Genomic DNA, 24,820 nt, shown 5'->3' with positions numbered 1-24,820 from the left:
AGTTGGACACTTAACCAAGTGAGCCACCCAGGTGCCCCTAGGATCCTTTTTCGTTCTATATCTTTTCATTCAGATATTTTCAACTTTTTCTTATATGGAGCACATTGGCCTTTTGGCCTCTCCTTCCTACCACTCTGCTGAGTTCAGCAGAGATCTCACATGTAGCTACACAAACAGAAATATTTTCTCCTTCAATGGGACTGAGAGTTGCAAACATGGACATATTCTGTCTAAAGCAGTAGAGGAAGAGGTACCTTCCTAGAGAAAAATCACACTAACTAAACCAGCATTGCAAGGTGTTATTATATATCCCTTATGGAGATATGTTCCAGTAGCAATTCTCAATCAGTATACAACTGACGGTCTGTTTGGTGACATCTATATTATCTCTGTACACTTATAATCGTCTAATAGTGGAGGTGGCTAAGCCTAAACCTGACCTTAAATACGTCTCATGCAGAGGCTTAAGCTACCTTTTTAACCATTCAGATAATTTCATGTTTATTTATACTTTGGCAAACAGTCATACACTTTGTTAATAATCAAAAGACCTTCAAAAGAAAATGGGCTACTCAAATCAGAAAAAAGCATGGAAAAAGTAGCCCCACTTATATGGTAAATTAATTTATATGGTAAAGATGCCAAAATAATTAAATGGGGGAATGGAAGGTGTTTTAACAAATGATTTACAAACAACTATATATCCGTATTTTAAAAAAATAAAAAATATACCTTACCCCTTTCCTCACTATACTCACAGTTTACTTGGAATGGATCATAGACCTAAATGTAAAATCTATATCTTTAAGGCTTCTAAAAGAAAATGAGAATATTTTTATGTACTAAAGAGAGGCAAAAATTTATTAGCATATAGAAAGCAATAACCATAAAGGAAAAAATCAATGAGACTTCATGAAAATTTAAAACTTTTGATTGTTAAAAGAAAATTATAAGTCATAAACTAACAGAAAATATTTTTAATATATGTATTTGACTATATTTGTTATCTGTTGCTGAGTAAAAACTCCAAAGCTTGGAGGCTTAAAACAATAATAATTTCTTGTCACTTATGCTTTCTATAAATAAGGAATTTGGGAGCAATTTGGCTAGATGGTTCTGGCTCAGGCTTTTTCACGAGGTTTAAGTCAGAGGTTGGCTAAAGCCTTAACCATCTAGCTTGACTGAGGATGGAAGATTCATTTCTAAGGTGGCTCACTAAAATATCTGGTACTGACTTGTTGAGAAGCCTCAGGTCCTCTCCCTATAGGCTCTCTACTGTCCTGCCTCAGTGTTCTGTTCAAATGACAGCTGGCTTCCCTCCAACAGAGCAGCATGCCTTTTATGCCTTTTATGACCTAGCCTCAGAGGTCACACACTATCACTTAAGCTGTCGTCTGTTGGTCACACAGACCAACCCTGATTCATTGTGAAGGAGACTAGGTCAACATAAGGATGTGAATAACAGCAGGCAAGAATCCCTGGGATCATCTTGGAGTCTGGTACCCAGACTCCTTGAAAGGAGTCTCATATCCAGAATGTAGAATGATCAGTGATTTAAAAAAAAAAAAAAAAAAAGCCAAAAGACTTGGTTATTTTCACAAAGAAAATATATAATTTCCAATAAATAGAGAGTGCTCAACAACATTGGTCAGCAAGGAAATGCACAATAAAACGACAAAGAAATATCACTACCTACCCACTCAAACGGCTAAAATTAAAAAGACTGGCAACACAAATGTTGGCAGTGATATGGAGTGACTGGAACTCTCATACATTGATGGTGTGAGTAAAAAAGGTACAGTAACTTTGAGGAATGGGGCACGTGAGTGGCTTAGTCGGTAAGCATCTAACTTCAGCTCAGGTCATGATCTCACAGTCAGAGTTCGAGCCCTGTGTCAGGCTCTGTGCTGACAGCTCAGAGACTGGAGCCTGCTTCGGATTCTGTATCTCCCTCTCTGCTCATGGTGTCTGTCTGTCTGTCTGTCTGTCTGTCTCTCTCTCAAAAGTAAACATTAAAATTTTTTTAAATAAATAACTTTTAGGAAAGTCTAAATAGCCAACAACTGAAAAGAGCCTAAATGTTTATCTGTAAAGGAATAAATAAATCACGTTATTATGTGTGCATTATGATTATATATAAAACAAGTTATAATACAAATTTTTGTTTCATTTTTATTTTATTGATGAGTAATATACTTCTCTACAATAAAAACAAACTATTGAAAAATACAGTATGGATGATTCTTAACATTAGGCTGAGCTAAAGAAACTGTATACCAAAGAGTATATCCTGGTGATACTGTTTATAGGAACTTCTAGAAGAGGCAAAACAATCAATGGTATAAAAACATGGTGGGAGTTAACTGTGGAGGAGCATAAAGGAAACAATGGAAATGTTTCCAGTGAAATGTTCTGTATCTTGATGGGGATGTGGGTTACTCCAAATATTTACTTATTTCTTTATAAAATTCATTGTTTTGTACATTAGATTTATGCATTTTACAAAGTAGATTTTACTTAAAACTGTAACAAATATTGAACTCTAGATAATAAGTTTTTTGCAGACATGATTAGCAATTGTGAAACTGCTCTCTGTATATTCTAATATAATCTCTATATACTCTCATTGAGCAAATGAGTAAATATATTGAGGATAATGCGAACCAGACTTCTCCCTGTTGGAGAAGGGATAACAAGTGTGTAAGGGGTAAGACTACCTTGTTTCCCATGGTATTAGAATGGAATTAGAAATACCAATATGAATTCATAGTTTGTAACAGACAGATATGTAATCATGAGGAAGCATCAGCCTAATTTAAAGTGAGGGATATTCTTCAATATAATTCACTTTTCAAATCTTTTAGGGTTAAAAAGTGTAAAGAGATTTTTAAAAATGGCGGAGTAGGTAACTCCAAAACTGCATCTCTCCACTAAGACAGTCAGTAAGCTGGCAAAAACTGTCAACTTTTTCAGATCTCTGGAATCGAATCAGACTTTAAACAACCAGGGGAATGTTGAAAGAAGAAGATGCTGAAATTTGATAAGATAAAGTTGTGGCGTACTTACTTGATAACCACTTCCCCACTCCACAGCACAATGGCAGCCATAAAGATTGTGGCCCTCAGCACACTGCTTGTGCCAGAGCAAGCAGTGCAGACCTTGTCCTTGGAGAATATAGATGTGGGCAGTGACCTCTCTGGTCAATGAGGCATCTCTACTTGCAGGCTTGCCTTTGTTTTGCCTTTATTGGAACTCTTAGGGATGGGGTGGCTTCCCAAGTGGCATTTTTCAAAAGCACTTAAAGGTAATAAATATACTAGCCACAGCGGGCCGAGAAAAGCAGCAGACAAACCAAAGAGCCTGGGAAATGAAGAGGCAGCTGGAGATAGAGAACAAGGACTTTGAAGTGCTCCACCATATACTGGGGAATCTGGAAGGCCTATGCATGCCTGGAACTGAACGAATACTTATAAGAAACCTTAGCAGACCCTAAGCTTTCACCTCTGGCTGCCTTTTATCTTCCATGCAAGCAAGAAGTGAAGGCAAAGGCAGATTTTTTAAACAGTGGCTAAGCATTGAAAGAAGGCCCAACACAAAGCCAATCTGTAAAGACATGGAGAGTATTCCCACACATACATATTTGATTCCAGGAATTTAAGGAAATCTCTGTCAGATCACCAGCTGACCTCTAAGGTAATGGAACAGAGACTTGAGTGACCATGCTTGACAAAGCGTTCAGTATTTATGAAAAGAATTTAGAAAAGTCACTAAAGAAGTAACTACAACCCACACAAGCAGCAGCAACAAACCCTGAGGAGGGAGGCTCGGGTTCCCAGAGTTACCACATTATAATGTACAAAATGTCCAGTTTTCAACAACAAATTATGCTTTCAAAGAATAAAGTATGGCCAATTTCACAGGAAAAAAAATAGGAACTATCCTTGAGAAAGCTTACTACAAACTTTAAATCAATTGGCTTAATATACTTAAAAAACCTAAAGGAAACCATAGGCAAAGAACTTAAAGGAAACAAGGAGAGTGATGTATGAACTAATAGAGAATATCAACAAAAGAAATTTTTTTTTAAATTCTGAAAACTGAAAAGTACAATAACTGAAAGAATTTCATTAAAAGGGTCTAATGGCAGATTTGAACAGGCAGGAAAAAAAGAATCCATGAACTTGAAGATAGGTCAGTTGATATTATCCAGTCTGAGAAATAAAAAAAGAATGAAGAGAAATTAACAGAGTTTAAGATACCTTTGTGACATCATTAAGTATACCAACATATGTCTACTAGGAATCCCAGAAGGCAAGGAGAAAGAGAAGAGAGCAATATTTGAAGAAACAATTGCTGAGAGCCTTCCGAATTTATTGAAATATGTGACTCTACTTTAGGATAAATTCACAGATACCTACACTGAGACACATTATAATCAAACTTGAAAACTAAAATGAAGAATCGTGAAAGCAGGGAGTTTGTTGCCAGTAGATCTACCATATTAAAAAAGAAAATGCTTAAGGCTGAAATAAAAGGGCACTAGATACTAACTTGAAGCTATATGAACAAATGACATCAGTTGAGGTGACAACACAGGTAAATAAAAGCCAATGTTACTGCCATTTTTGGTTTTTAACTCCCTTCTTTTCCTTTGTGATTTAAAAGACAGATGCATAAAATAATAATTATAAATCTGTGTTAATGGGCACACTGTATAACGATGTAATTTGTGAAAATGACCTCTCCAGGAGCAGAGGGGTTTTTTTAATACTATTGAAGCTAGGTTGGTATTAATTCAAACTAGATTGCTGTAAATTTAAGATGTTCATTGTAACCTGCAGGTAGCCACTAAGAAGATAACTATGCTTGGTTCCTTTTATAGAAAATAACCAGGGACTCCATAGAGACAGAAATTGGATTAGAGGCTAGAAGAAGGGGGCAGGGGGCTGTGACTGTTTAATGGGGAAGGGGTTTCCAAATGGGGTGATGAAAAAGTTCTGGAATTAGATAGTGGTGATGGTTTCATAACATTGTGAATGAACTTACTGCCACTGAATTATACACTTTAAAGTGTTAACAGTGGTAAATTTTATGTCAGGTGAATTTTACCACAATTAAAAAAAATTATAAAACATAAACAGTGTGGTCCTGGTGTAAGATAGACATATATATATATCAATGGAATGAAATTGAGAGCCCAGAAATAAACCCACACATTCATAGTCGATTTGTTTTCAACAAGGTGCCAAGACCATTCTGTGGTGAAAGAAGTCTCTTCAACAAATAGTGTGGGGTCAACTGGATATCCACATGCAAAAGAATGAAGTTGGATCCCTACCTCACATTACATACAAGAATTAACTCAGAGCGGATCAATAACCTAAATGTAAAAGCTAAAACTACCCAGCTATTAGAAGATACATAGGGGTAAATCTTCACACCCCTGGTTTTGGTAGTGGAGTCTTAGATATGACATCAAAATCACAAGCAACAAGAAAAAGTAGACAAATTGAACTTCATCAATATTTAAACCTTTTGTACATCAAAGGACATTATCAAGGTACAGTAGAAAGGCAATGGACAGAGTGGAGAAAACATTTGCAAATCGTAACTGCTATGGGTTTTATATACAGAATATACAAAGAACTCTCACAACTCAATAGCAAAAAGACAGATAACCCAATTCTAAAAAAAGGCAAAGGATTTGAAGACATTTCTCCAAAGAAGGTGTGTAAATGGCCAACGAACACATGAAAGATGCTCAATAAAGGAAAATAAGTGTTGATGAGGGTATAGAAAAATCGGAATCGTTGTACATTGCTAGTAGTAACGTAAAATGGTACAGCCACTGTGGAAAACACTTTGGCCCTTTCTCAAAAACTTAAACACAGAGTTATGATATGACCCAGAAATTCCACTCCTAGGTACATACCCAAAAAAATTGAAAGCAGATAGTCAAACAAATACTTGTACATGAATGTTCATAGTAGCACTATTCACAATCGCCAAAAAGTGGTGACAGCCAAACTATCCCTTAATGGATGAATGGATAAACAAATCGTGGTATGTATACAATGGAATATTCATTGGTGATTAAAAGAAATTGATGCCACAACATGGATGAACTGAGAAAACATGTGAAAGGAGCAAAATTCAAAGGCCCACATATTATATGGTTAAAATGGTGAATTTCTGTTACATGAATTTTACCACAAAGATAGTAACAAACCTCCAAAGGAAAAAATAAAGGACAAAAAAGCCCGTCTTGGATTAATGGAAATTAAAGAGACATGACAACTAATGCTGTTTATGATGGTGGATTATATCCTGGGCTGGGGAGAAAATAGTTATAAAGGAAATTATTGGAATTGTTAACTGAATTTAAAAATAGACTGGATTAGATAATAGTATGTATCGGTATTAAATATCTTGGTTTCATTAAATTTATGCTATGGTATATAAGAGAATGTGTCTTTGTTCATAGGAAGTATATATTGAAGTATTTAAATGTAAAAGGGCGTGTGTGTTGAACTTTCAGAGGTACAAAAGAATATATGTATATATAAAATGATAAAGCAGCTAGGGTAATATGTAAACCATTGGTGAATCTGGGTAAAATGTGTATGAAAGTGTCTTATATTGCTCTTTCCACTATTCTGAGTTTGCAATTATATCAAAATTAAAAGTTACCAACAGAATTAGATTTGTCTTTTGATATCTTCCAAGCAGCAGCATAGTCCAGGTGATTGTTAGAAAAATAATGTTAGCCATGCTTCTTTGTCTTAAGTGCTTCTTTTCACTCTTTCCTTACATGTTTGTCTGTTTCTCATCTTCTGGATCCCAATATATTATTTATTTTATTGGCTTACAGCAATCTCTCTGTAAGATCATTACATGATTAGGGGCACCTGGGTGCCTCAGTCGATTAAGCGTCCGACTTCAGCTCAGGTCATGATCACATAGCCTGAGTTCAAGCCCCATGTCCAGCTCTTTGCTGACACCTCGGAGCCTGGAGCCTGCTTCGGATTCTGTGTCTCCTTCTCTCTCTGCCTGGCCCCTGGTCGTGCTCTGTCTGTCTCTCTCTCAAAAATAAATAAACATTAAAAAATTGTTTTAAAGATGATTGCATAATTAACACAAAGTATTCAGCTTTTATACATATTTATTGTTTAGTTAGTAATGTTATGCCTTTGGGAGCCTATTCTCATTTTGTGTATTTTTTCTTACATACTTTATTTTTGCAGTATCTTAGATAATGTAAAAAATGTAACCATTTGTTTCCCTTTTTTGAGAAATTAAAATATTAACCTCCAGTGAAAGGCTTTGCTGCTCTAGTTCTCATCCAGCTGTCTGAAATTTGTGTTCAGTCTGTTGGTAGAAGATCAAGTGTGGTATGAGATTTAACCCTAACTGAAACACATTGGACTATGTGCTCATTTTTGTTGTCCATTCAAAGAAGTAATCTCTAAATCCTGCCAAACAGGACCAAACAGGTGGCTTTCTGTCCACCAGAGATGAGTCAAAGAAGTAATGTCTAAATCCTGCCAAACGGGACCAAACAGGTGGCTTTCTGTCCACCAGAGATGAGTCAAAGAAATGCTTTCCTAAGTAGAATGTGCCATCAAAACCTCATACTGCTTTGTCAGCATTCAACTGTGGATTTTTACCTGTTTATGCCTCCTGTTTCATATGAACGAGCAAATACCCAGTAAAGGCTATTTTGGATAGGATTACAAAGAAGATCGTGATGATTCATTTGGTACTTGTGTTTTCAATTGGTTAACCAGTTTTCTTTCCTTTGTGGTGTATGATGGGATCTTCACTAGACAGAGGTAACCTATTGGATAGTTGTGTACCTGGATGCTGGTGTGGTGGTGCTTGTTGGTTTCGTTTTCATGATACTCCTCCTGAGGTTGTGCTTGCAATGCTGCTGCTTATTTTGTGTTTGCATGACATTATTTGATTGCTCTTTGTTGGTTTGGGTTCTTAAAACCTATTTCCTTTTTTTGGTACCCAGAATAATTCATTGAATATCTTTAGTTGGTCCAGAACTTATGGAAATTAGTTCCAAGTCTAACTCTTTGGTGGATCCTTTTCAGTTTTTGAAAATATCTTCAATGTCACAACTAAGTTTATCATTTGGCTACGAATTGAAAAAACAGGGTAGGATTCCTTAAACACCCAGGAAGTCACCACTTGCCAGACAGGCCATTACTGAAGCTAAGAAGTAACTCTTTGTGAGTTTTATAGATTAAATAAAATTAATAAATACATAGAATAAAATCTAAGTTTTAGGAGCATTTCATCACTTAGCTGAAACTTAGGAGCCTCCAGCAAGGTAACAATGAATACAACTAAATTAAATCATGGCTAAATCTTAGTGTGCATGTCTCATTTGCCAGTATCTTTCAGAGGTGTTGTTTCCTCTGCAAACTGTCCTACATTCCAAAGCTAAGATTCTTGGGGGGCCAAGAAACTCTCAGAAATTAGTTTTCTGAGAGTTTGTGTGGGCCTTGAAAATAGTTGCTTACCTCTTTGTTTCTGGTCATTGGTAGTATAGTTTTTCTTGGTCAATTAGCTGACTTTGGGCAAATTGTACTGATTTCATTTTATTTTATTTGTTTCTTTTGTATCTTTTCTACTTTATATACCTCTATTAAAAAAGGCAGATTGTTTTTATTTTTATTAATTTTATTTTTTTGAAGTTTTTAATTCCAGTATAGTTAACATACAGTGTTATATTAGTTTCAGTTGTACAATATAGTGATTCAGCAATTCAGGTGGATTGTTTTTAAAACCAGGAAACAAAACCAGTCCTGAAGTGAGCCTGTATATGTCAAATGGCAGGAGTTCATAAAATTGAAATTATTTTCTAGTGTTACTATTAAGCCAGTGCTGAGACAAACAAGATCATCTTTTGTCTTATAAGTTTAGTCATCTTGAAAACTGTAAAGGATCCATTAATTTGGAATGGCCATCAGAGAAATGCTTATGATAAGTAGCATAAAACTGTCAGATAAATGGTGTTTCATCTCTATCTATCTGTGTTCTCATTCTGTTATATCTTCTTTTTATCTTTTGGTGGGATCCATGCATATAATAGAAAATTTCCCAGGAACGAGAAAAATTTGCTGATGAAGGCAGTATATTTTATACCCTTGGAGAATGTGGACTCATATCCTTTTCAGACTACATTTTCCTTACAACTGTTCTTTCCAGTAAGTATAAACTTTTCTTTTTATTCGTTTATAGGGAGCATAAAGGACTATAAAAAAAAAGTTCATTGGAGGGAGAAACAAGACATGTTTGTAGAGTTAATTATAAGTTAACATACAATTTCATTTGTTATAAATTCTCTATAACTTGTATTTAGAACCACCTGAGAAAGAGGAAGAAAAATAAAATATCAAGATAAAGTTAAAAAAAAAAAAGAAAAAGACAAATCAGTGAAGTTAAATCTACCTTTAAGTGTTTGAACCCCTGTATTCTTTTAAGATAAATTGTATATTGCCTGGTCCTTGTAGCCTTCATTAATGTTTCTACTTCCCCATTGAAACACGTATTGATCAGGGCACCCAGGTGGCTCAGTCGGTTGAATGTCTGACTCTTCATTTTGGCTCCAGTCATGATTTCATGGTTCATGAATTTGAGCCCCACATCGGGGGGTTGGGATTCTCTGTCTCCCTGGGATTCTCTGCTTGAGATTCTCTGTCTCCCTCCCTCTCTCCTCTTCCTCCACTTGCGTGTACATGCTCGCTCTCTCTCTCTCTCTCTCTCTCTCTCAAAAATAAGTAAATAAATGTTTAAAAAAACACATAATCTGTCATTTCTCTACTAAAGAAGAAAATTGGCTCGGTTTTTCTACTTGTGTTGAATATTCACTTTTGAATCTTAGGGATTACCTCTTAAGACAAAAACTCAAATTTGACTCATTTAGAGCACTGATGAATTGCTGATTTTTTAAAGCTAAACAATTTGGTTGATAAGTATGCTACTCTAAGTGGGTTTTTTTTAACTGTTCAGAAAAACAAAAACAAAAAATGTATGTTTCTAGCTTTCTGTGTATATCCTATTAAAATCTATCTAAATTGAACCAAAGAGATCTGATTTGTATGTTTGAAAGAGATGATTCTCTAAATTGTTTCTAATTACTTTTGACATAATGTCTAATTTGATGTCTAATTTGTTTGACATACCAAACAAAAATTACTGCCTCTTTCTTCCTTTCTCTAGGCTAGTCATCTCTAAAGATAAAACTTTAAAATAGTTTTTAATAAATGACATACACAAGACACAGTTCCTGCCATGGCTCTGACCACTCTTACCCTTCTTTCCTCTGTTGACAGAAAAATGAAGAAATATAGACTAACATGCCTTACCACAGTTGTCTTTGGGATACCAAAGTGTCTGAATAAATTCATGTGGTAAACCAGTGCGCTAACAAAGGAGATACACACACACACACACACACACATATATTGATTTGTTACAAAGATCCAAGGTAGTGAACTAAACAAAATAACATTTACAGTCTTAAGTTGGGTATTGTTAAAGTTAGTTGTGATTTTGGTAGGGGATAGTTTCCAAAATAGTCTTCAGTTCAAATCCTGGCCCCAACACTTCTAAGCTTTGTGATTAGGGGAAAGTCAATGAACTTGTTCATCTGTTTTGTTTGCAAAGTGAAGGTGGAAGTAATAACAAACCCACATGATTTGAGGATTATGAGATCAGGAATATAAAGTACCTACTTCACTGCCTAGTATTTAGTAAGTATGAAATTTGTCTGGGTTTTTATTCTTGATATCCTGTAACAAATGTTATTTCATATCTGATTTAAATGTTATTTCATATCTGATTGTCATAAAAAAAACAGCAGAATTGGTAGAGATTTTTAAGCTTTGTGTGTGTGTGTGTGTGTGTGTGTGTGTGTGTGTGTGTATGACGTTGTATAGAATTTGCATTCAGCATGATGTGGCAGAAAAGAGTACTGCATTAAATGAAGAGACCCAGCTTGGAGAACTGTAGTATACAATGAACTGTATACAATGGCAGTAGTTCCTGCAAATGTTTGTTGAGCTGAAATGAGATTTTAATTTGTATCTAATTCTCAGTCCTATTACCTTCATATCTTTCTGAGGGTCAGAAGGACCACAGAGCAGAACCTTCAGAATACCCAGCACATTGTGTAGCTCCTTTAATAAATTCAACCATTTTAGAGCAGGTAAAAGTCACATTACCCTTAAATTCTGGAAACCACTCCAAGTAGCTCTACTGGTCCAGGCACCTCTTTACTTCTTGACGCTCACCTCCTAGCTTAAACATGGTGAGTGATTTACAAAAAGTGCTTGGTATGACAATGTCACATATAGTTGACCCTTGAACAAAGCTGGGGTTAGCGACACTGATACTCTCCACCCACCCCACAGGCGAAAATCTGGGTGTAATTTTTGACTCCCCCAAAACGTAACTATTAATAGCCTACATAAATTCAATTAACATGTGTTTTGTATGCCATATGTATTATATACTGTATTCTTACAATAAAGTAAGCTAGGAAAAAAATGTTATTAATAAAATCATAAGGAAGAGAAAGTACATTTACAATACTGTACTGTGCCTAGAAAAATTCATACATAAGTAGACGCCCACAGTTCAAGCCTGTGTTGTTCAAGGGTCAGCTGTACTTTCTATATTGCCAGGGATGAGAAAATAGAATAAGAATATGATTTGCTAAGCGAAATTAGTCAGAGAAAGACAAATATCATATGACTTCACTCATATGAGGACTTTAAGAGACAAAACAGATGAACGTAAGGGAAGGGAAACAAAAATAATATAAAAACAGGGAGGGGGACAAAACAGAAGAGACTCTCAAATATGGAGAACAAACAGAGGGTTACTGGAGGGGTTGTGGGAGGGGGGATGGGCTAAATGGGTAAGGGGCATTAAGGAATCTACTCCTGAAATCATTGTTGCACTGTATGCTAACTAATTTGGATGTAAATTTAAAAAAATTAAAAAAAAAAAGAGGGTGATCCAGGGGATCCCAAGTGTATGCAAATACAAATTTCTTAGATTAGCGTCAAAATGAAAAAAAAAACATATTTTCCAATTTGTTATAGATTCTTATGATTTCTCAGAGGTCTTGAGACCCCATTGGAGAAAAAATACAGCTCTAAGGGTATTGCTTGGTGGTTGTCTGCCCCAGTATTCATAGAACTACTCTCAGCCTTCTCCATTATCACTTCCCTATAAGGGAATTAACCAGCTCTTACCCAGTTGTGAGATCCAACTTTTAGAAAGAAAGTCTATCTGGGGCGCCTGGGTGGCGCAGTCGGTTAAGCGTCCGACTTCAGCCAGGTCACGATCTCGCGGTCCGTGAGTTCGAGCCCCGCGTCGGGTTCTGGGCTGATGGCTCGGAGCCTGGAGCCTGTTTCCAATTCTGTGTCTCCCTCTCTCTCTGCCCCTCCCCCGTTCATGCTCTGTCTCTCTCTGTCCCAAAAATAAATAAAAAACGTTGAAAAAAAAAATTAAAAAAAAAAAAAAAAAAAAGAAAGAAAGTCTATCTTAAATGTTCCCCAAAAGTTCTAAAATTCCAAGTGGTCTCTCCCTCCTGTCTCTGAACTCAAAGCATTTATTAAACTTAACAATTAGCAATTCATCAATAAAACATTTTCTGTGTATTGCATTAAAACATATATATGATTTTAAGATTTTCTCCTTATCAGTGGTTTTAAGTATTTTCATTATTATATGCCTCTAGTTTTTCTCAACTTAGCACTATTGATGTTTGAGGCAGGGTAATTTATTGCTGTGGGAGCTGTCCTGTGCATTGTAGGAGGTTTAGCAACATTCCTGGTTTCTACCCACTAGACGCCAGTAGCATACCCTTTCCCTTCTCCCACTTGTGACAATCAAAAATGTCTTCACGATCCCTGGGGGACAGAGATAGGGAGGAATCATACCTATTTGGGGATGCCCTAGTTTGGGACAGGGTTTTTTGTTCCTTTTGTGTTACTGTGTGCCTTGATGTAGTTAGTGTTCTACAAGTCTCTTATCTTGGGATTCTTTGAGCTCTTTGGATCTATAGGTTTATAGTTTTCATCCAATTTGGAAAAAATTCAGCCTTCTTTTCTTTTCTTTTTTCTTTCCTTTCCTTTCCTTTCCTTTCCTTTCCTTTCCTTTCCTTTCCTCTTCTTTTCTTTCGGAAGAACGCAAGTGGAGGAGGGGCAGAGAGATAGGGAAAGATTGAATGTTAAGCAGGCTCCGTGCCCAGCACAGAGCCTGACACAGGGCTTGATGTCAAAACTGTGTGATCATGACCTCAGCTGAAATTGAGTCGGACGCTTAACCGACTGAGGCACCCAGGTGCCACTAGCCATTATTTCCTGAGATACTTTCTGTTTGCTTCTCTGTCTTCTCCTTTGGGTACTTCAATTACACGTACATTTTTCTCACATCAACCTTATAATATTTGTACTATTATTGTCTTCACTTTACAGATGAGGAAATTAAGGCATACAGAGGGTTACATACAAAAAATTTGCTCCAAGTCCCAGAGTAAGTAAATGATTCAGGGTTTGAATCCAGCATCTAGGTTCCTGTTGGTTGACTTGACTTCTGTGGTCACATTTTCAGCGGTGATAAGCCGTAACTTACGTAGTGCCTCTTCTTTCTCTCAGGCTGGCTGTGGAAAGGTCAGTCATAAAGTCTCCTAGAGGTAATGGGCAGTCCAAGCATTCTTGTGATCTGAATATTGCACGTTGCATTGTCCACTTTGTCTAACAAACCATGGGGGAAAATGTGCCACGGAAATCACACTAAGATCACTTCTTTCCCATTCCTTGCTGCTAGGATGCTAGGAAATGACACTCACAGTAGATCAACTTCCTGTGGCTAACAAGATTTTATAACAATCTAGGCACACTAAATGGTTCCCAAATCATCCTACAAGATAGAATGCAATTTTTTAAACACAAAAAGCTTTGCCAAGGAGTGGTTTGGGACGAGGGGAAGTGCATTAACATATTCATTAATCTGTTACTCTGGTGGACAACAAAAGCTGTCCTAAAGATTTCCAACAGAAAACCAGCCAGAGTAATGTAAAACAACATAACTCAGAGAATGCAAGACTGTCATATTTCTGAGCGTCTGGGTTTTTTCCAAAACTGATAGACCCAGTAGTGTTCAAGAAATTGCCATCATTTTGAAGAATATGAATACTCTGTCTAAATGGATTGTCATTTGGAACCTCCCAAGTACCTTAAAAACTCTGTTTTGTCTAAAATAAAATTTGACAACTATATACAGCAAATCATTTGTTTCCCTTCTTGATTTATAGTTACTTCTCCTAAAAATAAAAATGAGAAAGCTGCTTTTCTGGAATGCCTCACTGGCCCAGTTGGTGAAATATGTGACTCTTGATCTCAGGGTGATGAGTTCAAGCCCCACGTTGGGCATAGAACTTACTTTAAAAAAAAAAAAAAAAAGAATAGGCATGGCACCTGGGTGGCTCAGTTGGTTAAGCGTCTGACTCTTGATTTCAGCTCAGGTCTTAATCTCAGGGTCGTGAGTTTGGGCCCTACGTTGGGCTCCATGCTGGGCATGGAGCCTACTTTAAACAAACAAAAAAAAAGCAACCATGAAAAATAAAGCTGGGATACTATATTAGAAAGAAAGAAGAAAGAAAGCTGCTTTTCTTAAAAAAGCATGTTATTATAATTTCCCCCATTAAAGAGAGTCATTTCTTCTTATGTTTATTAAACTTCTTAGAAGTTTGATTTTTAGCTAAACAAGAATATCTTGGACACATACCCAGAATAACAACCAATTTGGCAGCAATATCTTGTGCTTATAATAAGCAATGGCATGAATTTCTCCCTCTTCTCTGCATGTGCTTTGGATAATGGGGGCCCTGTTTAGCCAATCTAAAATTTTAAACACCTCTAAAAGTTTTAACCACTGTCATACACACATGCTTAAACATACATACCTCCTAAACCCCTTACCTGCTTAATTTTTTCTCCTTGGCACTTAACCAATATTTAACATTCTATATAATTGATTTCTTTTACTTGTTTATTATTATCTAGATTGTAAACTACATGACAATGATCAAAGGTTTGTAATGATATTCACTATAGATTTGCAATGATATTCACTATGGACATATCTACACTATATAAGCACTGAAGCAAGGTATAACAAAACAAGAATATAACATATTTTTCAATTTTCTCCAAAGGAAGTTTAGCAAACTGAGAACAGTTCTTGTAGCTGTTGTCTTCAGTCTGCAGTCAGTACAAATGGAATGAGGAAAACATGTTTTTAAATTAATCTATTTCCACACAAGCTTGGTTTCTTATAATTTAGAATTCATGTATTTGTATTCCCCCTTCATTCCTAATCCATAAATTTTTTTTGGAAAGGTTTTACTTACTTACTTACTTACTTATTTATTTATTTATTTATTTATTTTACTTTAGAGGGAAAGAGAGAGGGAGAGTGAACCAGGAAGAGGGGCAGGGGGTGAAAGAAAAAGAATCTCAAGCTGGCTCTGCACTGAGCACAGAGCCTGACGTGGGTCTCGATCCCACAACCCTGGGCCCATGACCTGAGCCAAAATCAAGAATCAGATACTCAACCGACTGAGCCACCCAGGTGCCCCCCTAATTCATAAATTCTGTTGCTTTATACCATATCTCTGTGATCAGGTTTGATGGATTAACTTGAAGAATTTTCTACATGAGTCTTAACATCTGTATTAAGTAGAATATTAAGTATTTAGTAAATAAATCTAGATTCCTTCTAGGCAAGATGAAGAGACTGTTAATAATTACTGTTATTAAATAATTTCCAAGAAGCCTCTGATCCTTAAAGTAGGTTAATAGGAATTGAATGAGAATACAGAAGTATGATTATTAATGGCTTAATTCTCTGCACTAACCAGCTGCAGCATTAGCTGATGGTCTTAAATCTTATAATGGAAGTCAGAGGTTTTTCTCATAACTAGGTGCAGAGAAAGGTCATCCAGATTTATCTAGAATGCTACATAGCATTTATTGATTTGGATCATTCTTGCTAATGCTAAGATTCATTCGGTAATGATAGTATAACTTAGACTCTGGATCTTGGCCGTTGACAGTTATGAAGTACTTACTTTGTGCTCTTTGTCTCCATATGTGTTCTAACTAAAGTTATTAGTGCTGTTGCCTAGTAACATGAAAACAACTCTAGATAGCTTAAGGAAGCAATAGTAAAACAATTATAAAAGTTGATTATTAAGCATCTTCCTTACTTTTTACTATTAATCTTTGAAAAGTCAGCAGAAAAAGCAGAAGCAAAAAATGTTACGGCATGTTCAGTGCATAGGACCTGACCTAATGAAATTCAGGCATCATTCAGTGTGTTCTGATTTTGATTCCCTCTTTAGATTTTGAGGAATCAGTGGAGAAATTGAATTAAGTGAGTTTCACTGTAGCAGGGTTTGACATACTGACAGTTAAACCACATTCTTATTGTGACCCACAATTCTCACAGACCTTTGAGAAATTACATCAGCATTCAAGTGAAAGTTTATTATATTTTATTTCTCTTGCCGTGCAAACTCAGGAGCTGATCATAAAGTGTACGTGACTTGGAGATCATGGTGCTGATCAGTGCCATTCTGTCTAATGAAAATGTTTCGTTAGTTACAGATGAAAATGTTTTTCAGCTTGAGTGATCTGTTGAAAAATATGAGCAAGGCAGCATTCTGAGATCTATCAACACATTTAAGGCAGCTACAAATCTTTTTTATTAGGACATCAGAGTTGGGGAAGTTAAAGAGAAAATTTGGTTTAGCTATTAATCTGCCTAAGTTTTTTATTTCTTGGATTATCTACCATTGCTAAATTGACATCATGAGGAGTAAGACGAAGCAGATGAAAGGCTGAATTCAGTGCTATTTTTGCCTGTAAATGGTGCTTAGAATTTTAAAAATACTCTATTTGCATGTTCTACAGCCAAAAGGATCTCATTGTGTTACTTACCAACAACTTCTTTCTCTGACATTACCTGTTCTTAAGGTTAATTTGTTGATTTTATAATGCAGCTTTATCAAAACAATAAAATAATGCTTTTAAATGTATCAAATATTTATGATGTTCACTTCATTTTGAGCCAGATGTATCTGAGAGCACTGTGAGGTTTCAGTAACCCCACTCTTGGAGAAAGTTGAAGCATTTACACTTTTATATCAACGACTACATAAGAATTTTAGTTCAGATGAACACGAAATAAGTCGTGTTTGTGTTTAAGTCTCTCAGACCTGCATTTGATTATACTAGAAGATTAAAATGTTTTCTTTATATGCTAAAGGAAGTATATATTTGGGGAACAGTAGCTTGAGATTCCTTCTGAGGGTTCATAGGCTAAGAGAAGAACAGAGACTAAAGAAGCAAATTGTGGCTTATAACAAAAATAAGATCTAAATATATTTTGACTGCATCTTGGGGAAGATTTCATAATTATACCCTCCAAGGAAACCAGTTCTTACTAGCCTTTTCATACTTGTGTTTTATTTGAATTGATCCATTTTCACTTTTTAAAAATTCTAATAAAATTCTAATATTGTCTTAAAATGTTATAGAAATCTGGTTAAGGGCACATGATGTCTGTAGCTCTCCTCTCAAGCTAGGGCTGTGTTCTAAAGAAGAGAGTGTTGAATGAGGTAGTCAGGAGTATTTTTTGTATGCTCAGTGGTCTGATGCTGCCACCAGAATTGTGTCTGCTTACACTTTGTCCTCTCTTGAACAGCTGTTGTTGGCCTTCAAAGCTTTCTGCTACTTTTCTAGGGAGTCCATTCTCTCTGATACCTGAGGTTCAGGTAGGGGCTCTCCAAGAGAGAAGAGAAGGAGGTCCTTCCCAGTTCTACTTCTCTGCTCCTCAGGCCCTTGGGAAGCAAAGCCTAACAGGGGAAGCATTTGGTAAACTCAAAGGCTTCCCACTTTCTTAGGCTGCACTTATCAATGGGTTAAAAGTTCATGGAACAAGAAAAATAAAGTTCCAAAATAGGCTAAGTTCTCTGCTTTCTAGAAAATGCCCTCATCTATAAAATTATTTCTTTTTCTCCCTTCATTCTTCAGATCAAAACTACCTTTCTCTTAGCATATCTCAATTAGGATTTTGTTGTTTTTGTTTTTAACAAACATTTAGAATTAAAAAAAATTTTTTTTTACATTGAATTGTGAATCATAATAGCTCCAGAGACATTTGCAGGAAATGCTTATTATTCAAAAGAATCCCTAATTAATAAAAGTTAGACAAGGAATATAGTATCACTAAATAATATCTTGAAATAGGAACTATGTCATATGGCTTTGTATCCCCAAAGTACCTAAAACTGTATCCTACCACTACTATTCATTAATGTATATATGTATATATATTTGTTTGTTTTTAGTTTATTTACTTATTTTTGAGAGAGAAACAGCAATAGAGGGCTGGATCTCACAAACTGTGAGAGCATGACCTGAGCTGAAATCAACAGTTGGACACTTAACCAACTGAGCCACCCGAGCACCCCTCTAAAAATATTTGAACAAAAGGCTATTTGGGATGTGGCTTCTCTGAGTCCCTTTTAAGTAGACCCAGCCACCCATCCATCTCCGTATCCTTGATTGATTACAGTGTCAAATGGGCCTCAGTTTACCTTTCTACTATAGCCTTTCTTTTACTTCCCTAGAACATTATAGAAACTTTCCCAGATTTCAGCCTCTTATAACTCTTCTAACTTTTGTCCTATCCTCCTCAGGCTCCATCCTGTCCTGCTTTTGTTCTATTGATGGTTGGGATGGCTCTATAAGAATTCAGTCCTTAATAATTGATGATATTTAAAGGTCTTTGCTTATGGTCCAGGAGCCCCACTTTTTCACATTGTTTGCCTCTTAGAAGTTGGACTGGAATCAAGCGTATCTGTCTATCTGTATAGTTGACCTTTCCCTAAAACCACAACTTGCTAGTGTTTGGTTATGCACAGGCTTCATCATGTGTTGTTCACCTTTCCCTGTAACAATTTTAGAAAAGCTTATTTGTTGTGCTGGGGAATTTGAGGGTACACAAAGGAAATCAAGGCAAGAAAGGTTGTCACAGAATGGTTTGCTTAACCATTACACCTTCTGGAGAAGATACTCAACACAGTATCTGACACACAATAAGTACTCCATATATATTTGTTGGCTAGATAAATAGCTAAGAATTTTTGTGAAGTTACTTTAGTATACATACTAAAATTTTATATTGTTCCAAGTACCCTTAGCAATCTTGCCTGGTATTTAAAACTGTTTTAAATAATAGCTACTCTCTATGAATATATACATGATGAAATCTAGAAAATTAATTCAAATAGCTAAAATTTGGGGGAGGGAGCACTAAACTGAAAAACCACATAGCTTTTGGGTGAATGCCCAACCAAGTCACATGTAACGATGGTCATTCAAATTAGCATAAATTAAATATCAAGTATCCAATCTTATTTATTAAAGCAGCTAATTCTAAGCATCTATGCAGTAAGTTGCATCTTGGTGTAAGCTTTCACGTTGGCCACTATTGAGTACATGGAGTGGACTAAAACCACATAGGATGAAATGAAAGTCAAGCAGATGAATTTTTTTAATATTTTTTTTAAGTAGTCTCTACACCCAACGTGGAGCTTGAACTTACACCCCCGAGATTAAGAGTTGCATGCTGAGCCAGCCAGGCGCCCCCATAAATTATTATTTTTTAAGATCTTTCAGGATAGGGGTGGCGATCTGTCACACAGGCATATGTAATTTGGGCATAAAAATAGTAACATGCATTTGAAGAAAATATATTCCTAAAGTAGAACATGACCTTAATCAAGGGTAAAGCCCTGGCATGCCTTCCAGAATCTCTCCCAGGAACTCTTGGGGAATCCAAGCTTTTTGACATCTGTGGCATTGAATACTCTTCCTTTAGCACAACTGTCAAATAATAGTGTAATAAAGAGCAATTTAAATGAAAGACTGTTTCTGGCAGCTCTCAGAAGGTCATCCAGTAACTGAGGCTGAAATATAGCTCAAAGATAGGTTATGAGCTGTGAACTTGAAACATTAGCTATTTCTTTTTTCAGGTGTGAAATTATAAATCTTTTTTTTTTTTTGAGAATCAGGGCTGAAATGTATTTTCTAGAAAAATGCAAATGGTAGAAAAGCAGTAGTTAGAAGGAATAAGTGTCTGTACAGCTGAGACCTTGCTGAAGGAATTCAGAAGATTTTCACAATCTTATAAATTAAAAAAATTTTTTTTAATGTTTGTTTATTTTTGAGAGAGAGAGAGTGCAAGCGGAGAGAGGCAGAGAGAGAGGGAAACACAGAATCCAAAGCAGACTCCAGGCTCTAAGCTGTCAGCACAGGGTCCGATGCAGGGTTCAAACCCACAGACTGCGAGATCATGACCTGAGCCAAATTCGGCCACCTAATTGACTGAGCCACCCAGGCGCCCCCATGAATTTTTTAAAAGCAGATTCTTGACATGTAGTGTTCCATATTCTTTAGAAAACCTTGTAAATTGACATTAAATAAATCACACTGAGATGAAATAAAAATAAAGAGCTCTCTTTGTAGCCATTGTAGAGCCTATATGTAATGATGGTAAGCCCGTGTAGTTTCTTTCATTGTTTGAGGATTTTCATATAAAAGCCAGACTAACTAAATGTGAATGTTAAGTCTGTTCTAAGACTATACATTACTTTTCTAAATGTTTTTCTTTATGGTCAGAATTTATCAGAGTAAAACCATAGGTCTTCTAATTAGATCCTTCCAGTAAGTGCTATTGGGAATAGCAGCCTTACCCCTGCCCTCTACCCCCTATATCTTGGGGTCCTGGCTACCCTGTGACAGACTATAGACCAGTAAATCATGGGCATCATGGCTGTAACTTGCATCTGGGGAAGTTTTATCCCCCACTCTGCCTTACAGTTAGACCAGCTTAGACTTGGGCTTAGTCCTCTATGAGTTGAATGAATCTTTCCTAAACTGAAATCACTCTCAAAGGTGAAGTCCTTTAGAGCTCTGAGAAACTGGGGTAAAAATTAGGGTTGGTTATGTTCTCTTGAAGGGAACAATTAGTTGTTCCTCCTCTCATTTGACTACCAAAATCATAGTGTACCGTTTTGGGTATCCATTTGCACATGAAAATTAACTACTGGACTGACACTTAAATGTAATTGACTATATATATAAGAGCATAAATTATTGGCATGCCTTTTCAGAATCTTGACAGTGTTTATCAAACACTTTCAGAAGTGCTAACCCATTAGCTTAGCAATTTCATTTCTGTAAGTTAGACTAATAAAATGATCACGTGTATAATGATGTTGATGGTCAAAAATACATTGAAAAGAACTCATATATCAAACAGATGGCTGAACACATTACAATAAATCTATGCAATGAAGTTCAGTATAGCACTTAATATTATGTATGTAATACAGAGATTTATTAGCATAGAAAAATGTTCACAAGGTATTGATGAGTCAATATATATATATTGCATGATTCCATTTTGGGAAAAGAGAAAAAATATGTGTGTGTGTTTGCATGTGTATTTGAAAAATAGTCTGAATATTTGTATTTCTGATCTGTGGCAAATCCTGTCAGCTCTACTTTGAAAGAATCCAGAATCCCACCATTTTTCCCTGTCCTCTCATGTCTCTTCGATTATTTTAGTACCTTCCTAACTAGTCATCCTTTTTTCACACTTGCTTCTCTACAGCCCATTCTCAGTACAGGAGCCAGAATGATCTTGTTGATTCAGCCTGTTTTAGCACCCAGAGGAGAAAGTCTTCAAAGCAGATCATTGTTTTATCTTAACACCATTGTTCTCACAGATGGGGTCATCTGTCTTCTTGTTTTCTGCAAAATTCATCAGGAGATCCTTTCCTGGCCTTTTCTAGGAGTAACCCTGCTCTTAAATCTGATTTATGCTTGGCTCTCTAGGTTTTCCACTAGTGGAACATAATCAGTTAGACACATAGGGCTTCCTTCTTTCCTGAGTTCTTTCCACAGGTGGAAGGAAGCCTTTAGATCTATACCAAGACAAGTTGAAGGGAAAAGACTTGGTCTTCAGTGTCAAACTAGACTAAATTCTCTGCCTTCTAGGAAATTCTTCATCCAAAAAGAATTACTTTTCCCCTTTGTTATACAAAAGGAACACCGACATAAATACTACTGGTACTATGTAGTCTAAATGGAATCTAAAATAGTGGAGCAACCCACAGGCAGAAAGGCAGAAAAGCAGCAAAATTACCCAGTCCCCGTCTTTATACCATTTAGCAGAAAAATGTGCTTTGTTGGACCGGACACTGCTGAAACATATCATGAAAAGGGCTCTGGGAAAAAGATACTGCCCCCATAACTCTCTGTAATTACAGGGATGGGAGGCAGGGAACATCCAGGTTGTTGTGTAACAATAAGAGCATCCTGGTTGACAAAGTGGTCTTGTTAGAAAGAGGGGGCTTCCACTCCATGGGTGATATCAGCCTCTTCTTTCACTGAGCTAATTCAAATCTACAAAGCCAGTTTTGTGCTAAGCTATCAGAGGAATATCTGTATTTGTCTCTCCTCAACCATCATTCCAAAAGACACAATTGCCTTTCTCACAATACAACAAATTTAAGTTTTAAAAAATTAGGGGTACCTGGGTGGCTTGGTCAGTTGAGTGTCTGACTCTTGATTTTGTCTCAGGTCATGATCTCACGTTTTGTGAGATAGAGCCCCATGCTTAGGGTTCGTTCTCTCTCTCTCTCTCTCTCTCTCTCTCTCTCTCAAAGTAAATAAATAAACTTTAAAAAAATTAAAAATTAAATCTTGGGTGCCTGGCTGTCGCAGTCAGAGGAGCATGCAACTTTTGATCTTGAGGTCAAGATCATGGGGTTCGAGCCCCATGTTGGTTGTAGAGATTACTAGGAAAGATAAATAAGCTTAAAAAAAAAATTAAGTCTTCAGATTAAATGAATTCACACTAAATCATAAATGACCTATAAGTTCCCGTAATAGTTCTAGAAATACTTTCAAGATATTTGTAGGTCTGTAAGATTTCCTAAATGATGAGGTTCATACAGTGGATGTGGTAGCAGTATAATAAGATTCTTAAAGATAAGAATATGACCTGATGTTGAAATCCCAGAAACTTCTCTAAAGAAGAATAGAGATCCAGAAATGGATTCACCAGAGGAGGGCCCCACTTAGTGATGTTGCAAAGACAAGGAAACAGGAGAACCCAGCCTCCGTCCCTCCCAGTAAAGATCAACAATTAGATAGCTATCCACAAACAGAAGCGGCTCTGGGAGAGCTCTGGAGTCCACTTAAGAAACATCACTAACACAGTGAAACAAATAATTTGTGAATAATCACACAAAAGGAAGGATAAACATCTCCATTTGCCTGTGCCATCCCATCCCCCAAGCCAGCACTGCTCAGCACCAAGAGGGAACTCCGTATCTGTACAGAATTCCCCTCGCTGAAAACGGAAGACTGAAATGACCAGTCAGCTTCCCCAGCCTTTCAGGTCACTATACAAAGGACTTGCTTCAGTTTCACCGCACCCAGAGACCAGCAAAAAGGAGATGTAGAGAATTGACTAGAAATGAGGAAGAAAAGCAGGGATATCACTACCAGACATGGAGTGACTGGGATTCCCAGCGATCTGCTCTGTAGAAGACCCCAGCAGCTTTCACCAATGAAGGTACCAATGGCCAACACAGCTACCACATACTTCCTGCAGATTTCACTGGTTTTTGCCCCCAAAATATTCGTATTCATTGATGCCAACTACCCTTCCCACCCCATTCTCCACTGGAGCCTGGGACCCACACTAGCAGTCAGCCCAAGCCTCTGAGGCTGCACATATACTCCAGCCTAGACCCCTCCAGCTAATCCCCACCACTGCATGCACTCAAGGCTAATCCCTCTAGCTGTGCTGTTGCATACTGCTGGTCTGATGCCCTTCACCTGCCTCCATTGTTGTGTCTGCACCTGTGGCAAGATCCTGTCGCCATGAGAGTACATGCCAGTAGCCAAGGTTTCCACAGCTATTTGTGGTCCTGGCCCTGGACCTGGCCCTGTCTCCTGTCACTGGCCTGTACCACTGGGCTCACCTGCAGCTAATCCCTCCACCTGTGTGCCTGCATGCCCATGAGTTGACTCAGGACATTCATTTCCACTGCTGTTGCACCTGTGACAAGACCCAGAAGCCACAGTACTGCAGTGTAACAACCAGGGCCACAATAACTGCCACTTGATCCTGGCCTTTGTTGCTTGCCTTAGCCCCACCACTATGTGTGTGTTTGTAGCTGGCCCCTGCCACTACAGGCACCTGCAGCTGGCTCCTGTAGCTGAGTGTGCCCACTGTCACTCCAGCTGCTACCACTGCCTGCCCTGGTTCCTACCTGCTAGATCTAGAGGTGCTGCCCAAGGACACCAACAACCATTGCAGCCTCAGCAGATCCGCTGCAGTTCTTGAAAAGGACTATGCAATCGGCAATACTGTAGACCCCAGCATCCTGAGCCAATGAGTCACCACCACATCTGGACCCAGAGCCACTACACACCCCTGCACTTGGCACCCTTCCCCACGAGGATGTGTGCCCCACCCTCAGCAAAGGTCTTCCTTTACACAAGTCAGTTCCTAAAGTGGAAAAGATAACTGTCCAAATGCACAGACACCTACACAATAGGAATCAAGAAAAAGCACCAAAACATGATTTCACCAAAGAAAAATTCCAGTAACTGACCACAAAGAAATGAAGACACAGGAATTA

The 24,820-nt window shown here is 37.2% G+C and overlaps 1 protein-coding gene across 10 annotated transcripts in view; it reads left to right on the top strand.

The window, feature by feature from the left end:
• Positions 1–24,820, top strand: part of MICU1 (mitochondrial calcium uptake 1) — a 417,233-nt gene that overhangs the window by 293,100 nt on the left and 99,313 nt on the right. For 8 of the 10 annotated variants that reach the window (XM_049646197.1, XM_049646196.1, XM_049646199.1 and 5 more), the window contains one exon: positions 9,104–9,218. The exons of 1 other annotated variant lie outside the window; for it this stretch is intronic. In XM_049646197.1, the coding sequence (XP_049502154.1) occupies positions 9,104–9,218 (115 nt within the window). Of the gene's footprint in view, positions 1–1,809; positions 4,597–9,103; positions 9,219–24,820 lie in introns of those variants that run through there. One more of the 10 variants, XM_049646201.1, reaches the window with a different exon arrangement.

The sequence above is a fragment of the Panthera uncia genome, chromosome D2, assembly GCF_023721935.1.
Source record: "Panthera uncia isolate 11264 chromosome D2, Puncia_PCG_1.0, whole genome shotgun sequence".
NCBI lineage: Eukaryota > Metazoa > Chordata > Mammalia > Carnivora > Felidae > Panthera > Panthera uncia.
Note: the sequence above shows the minus strand (reverse complement) of the source record. Positions and strands in the feature narration are given on the sequence as shown.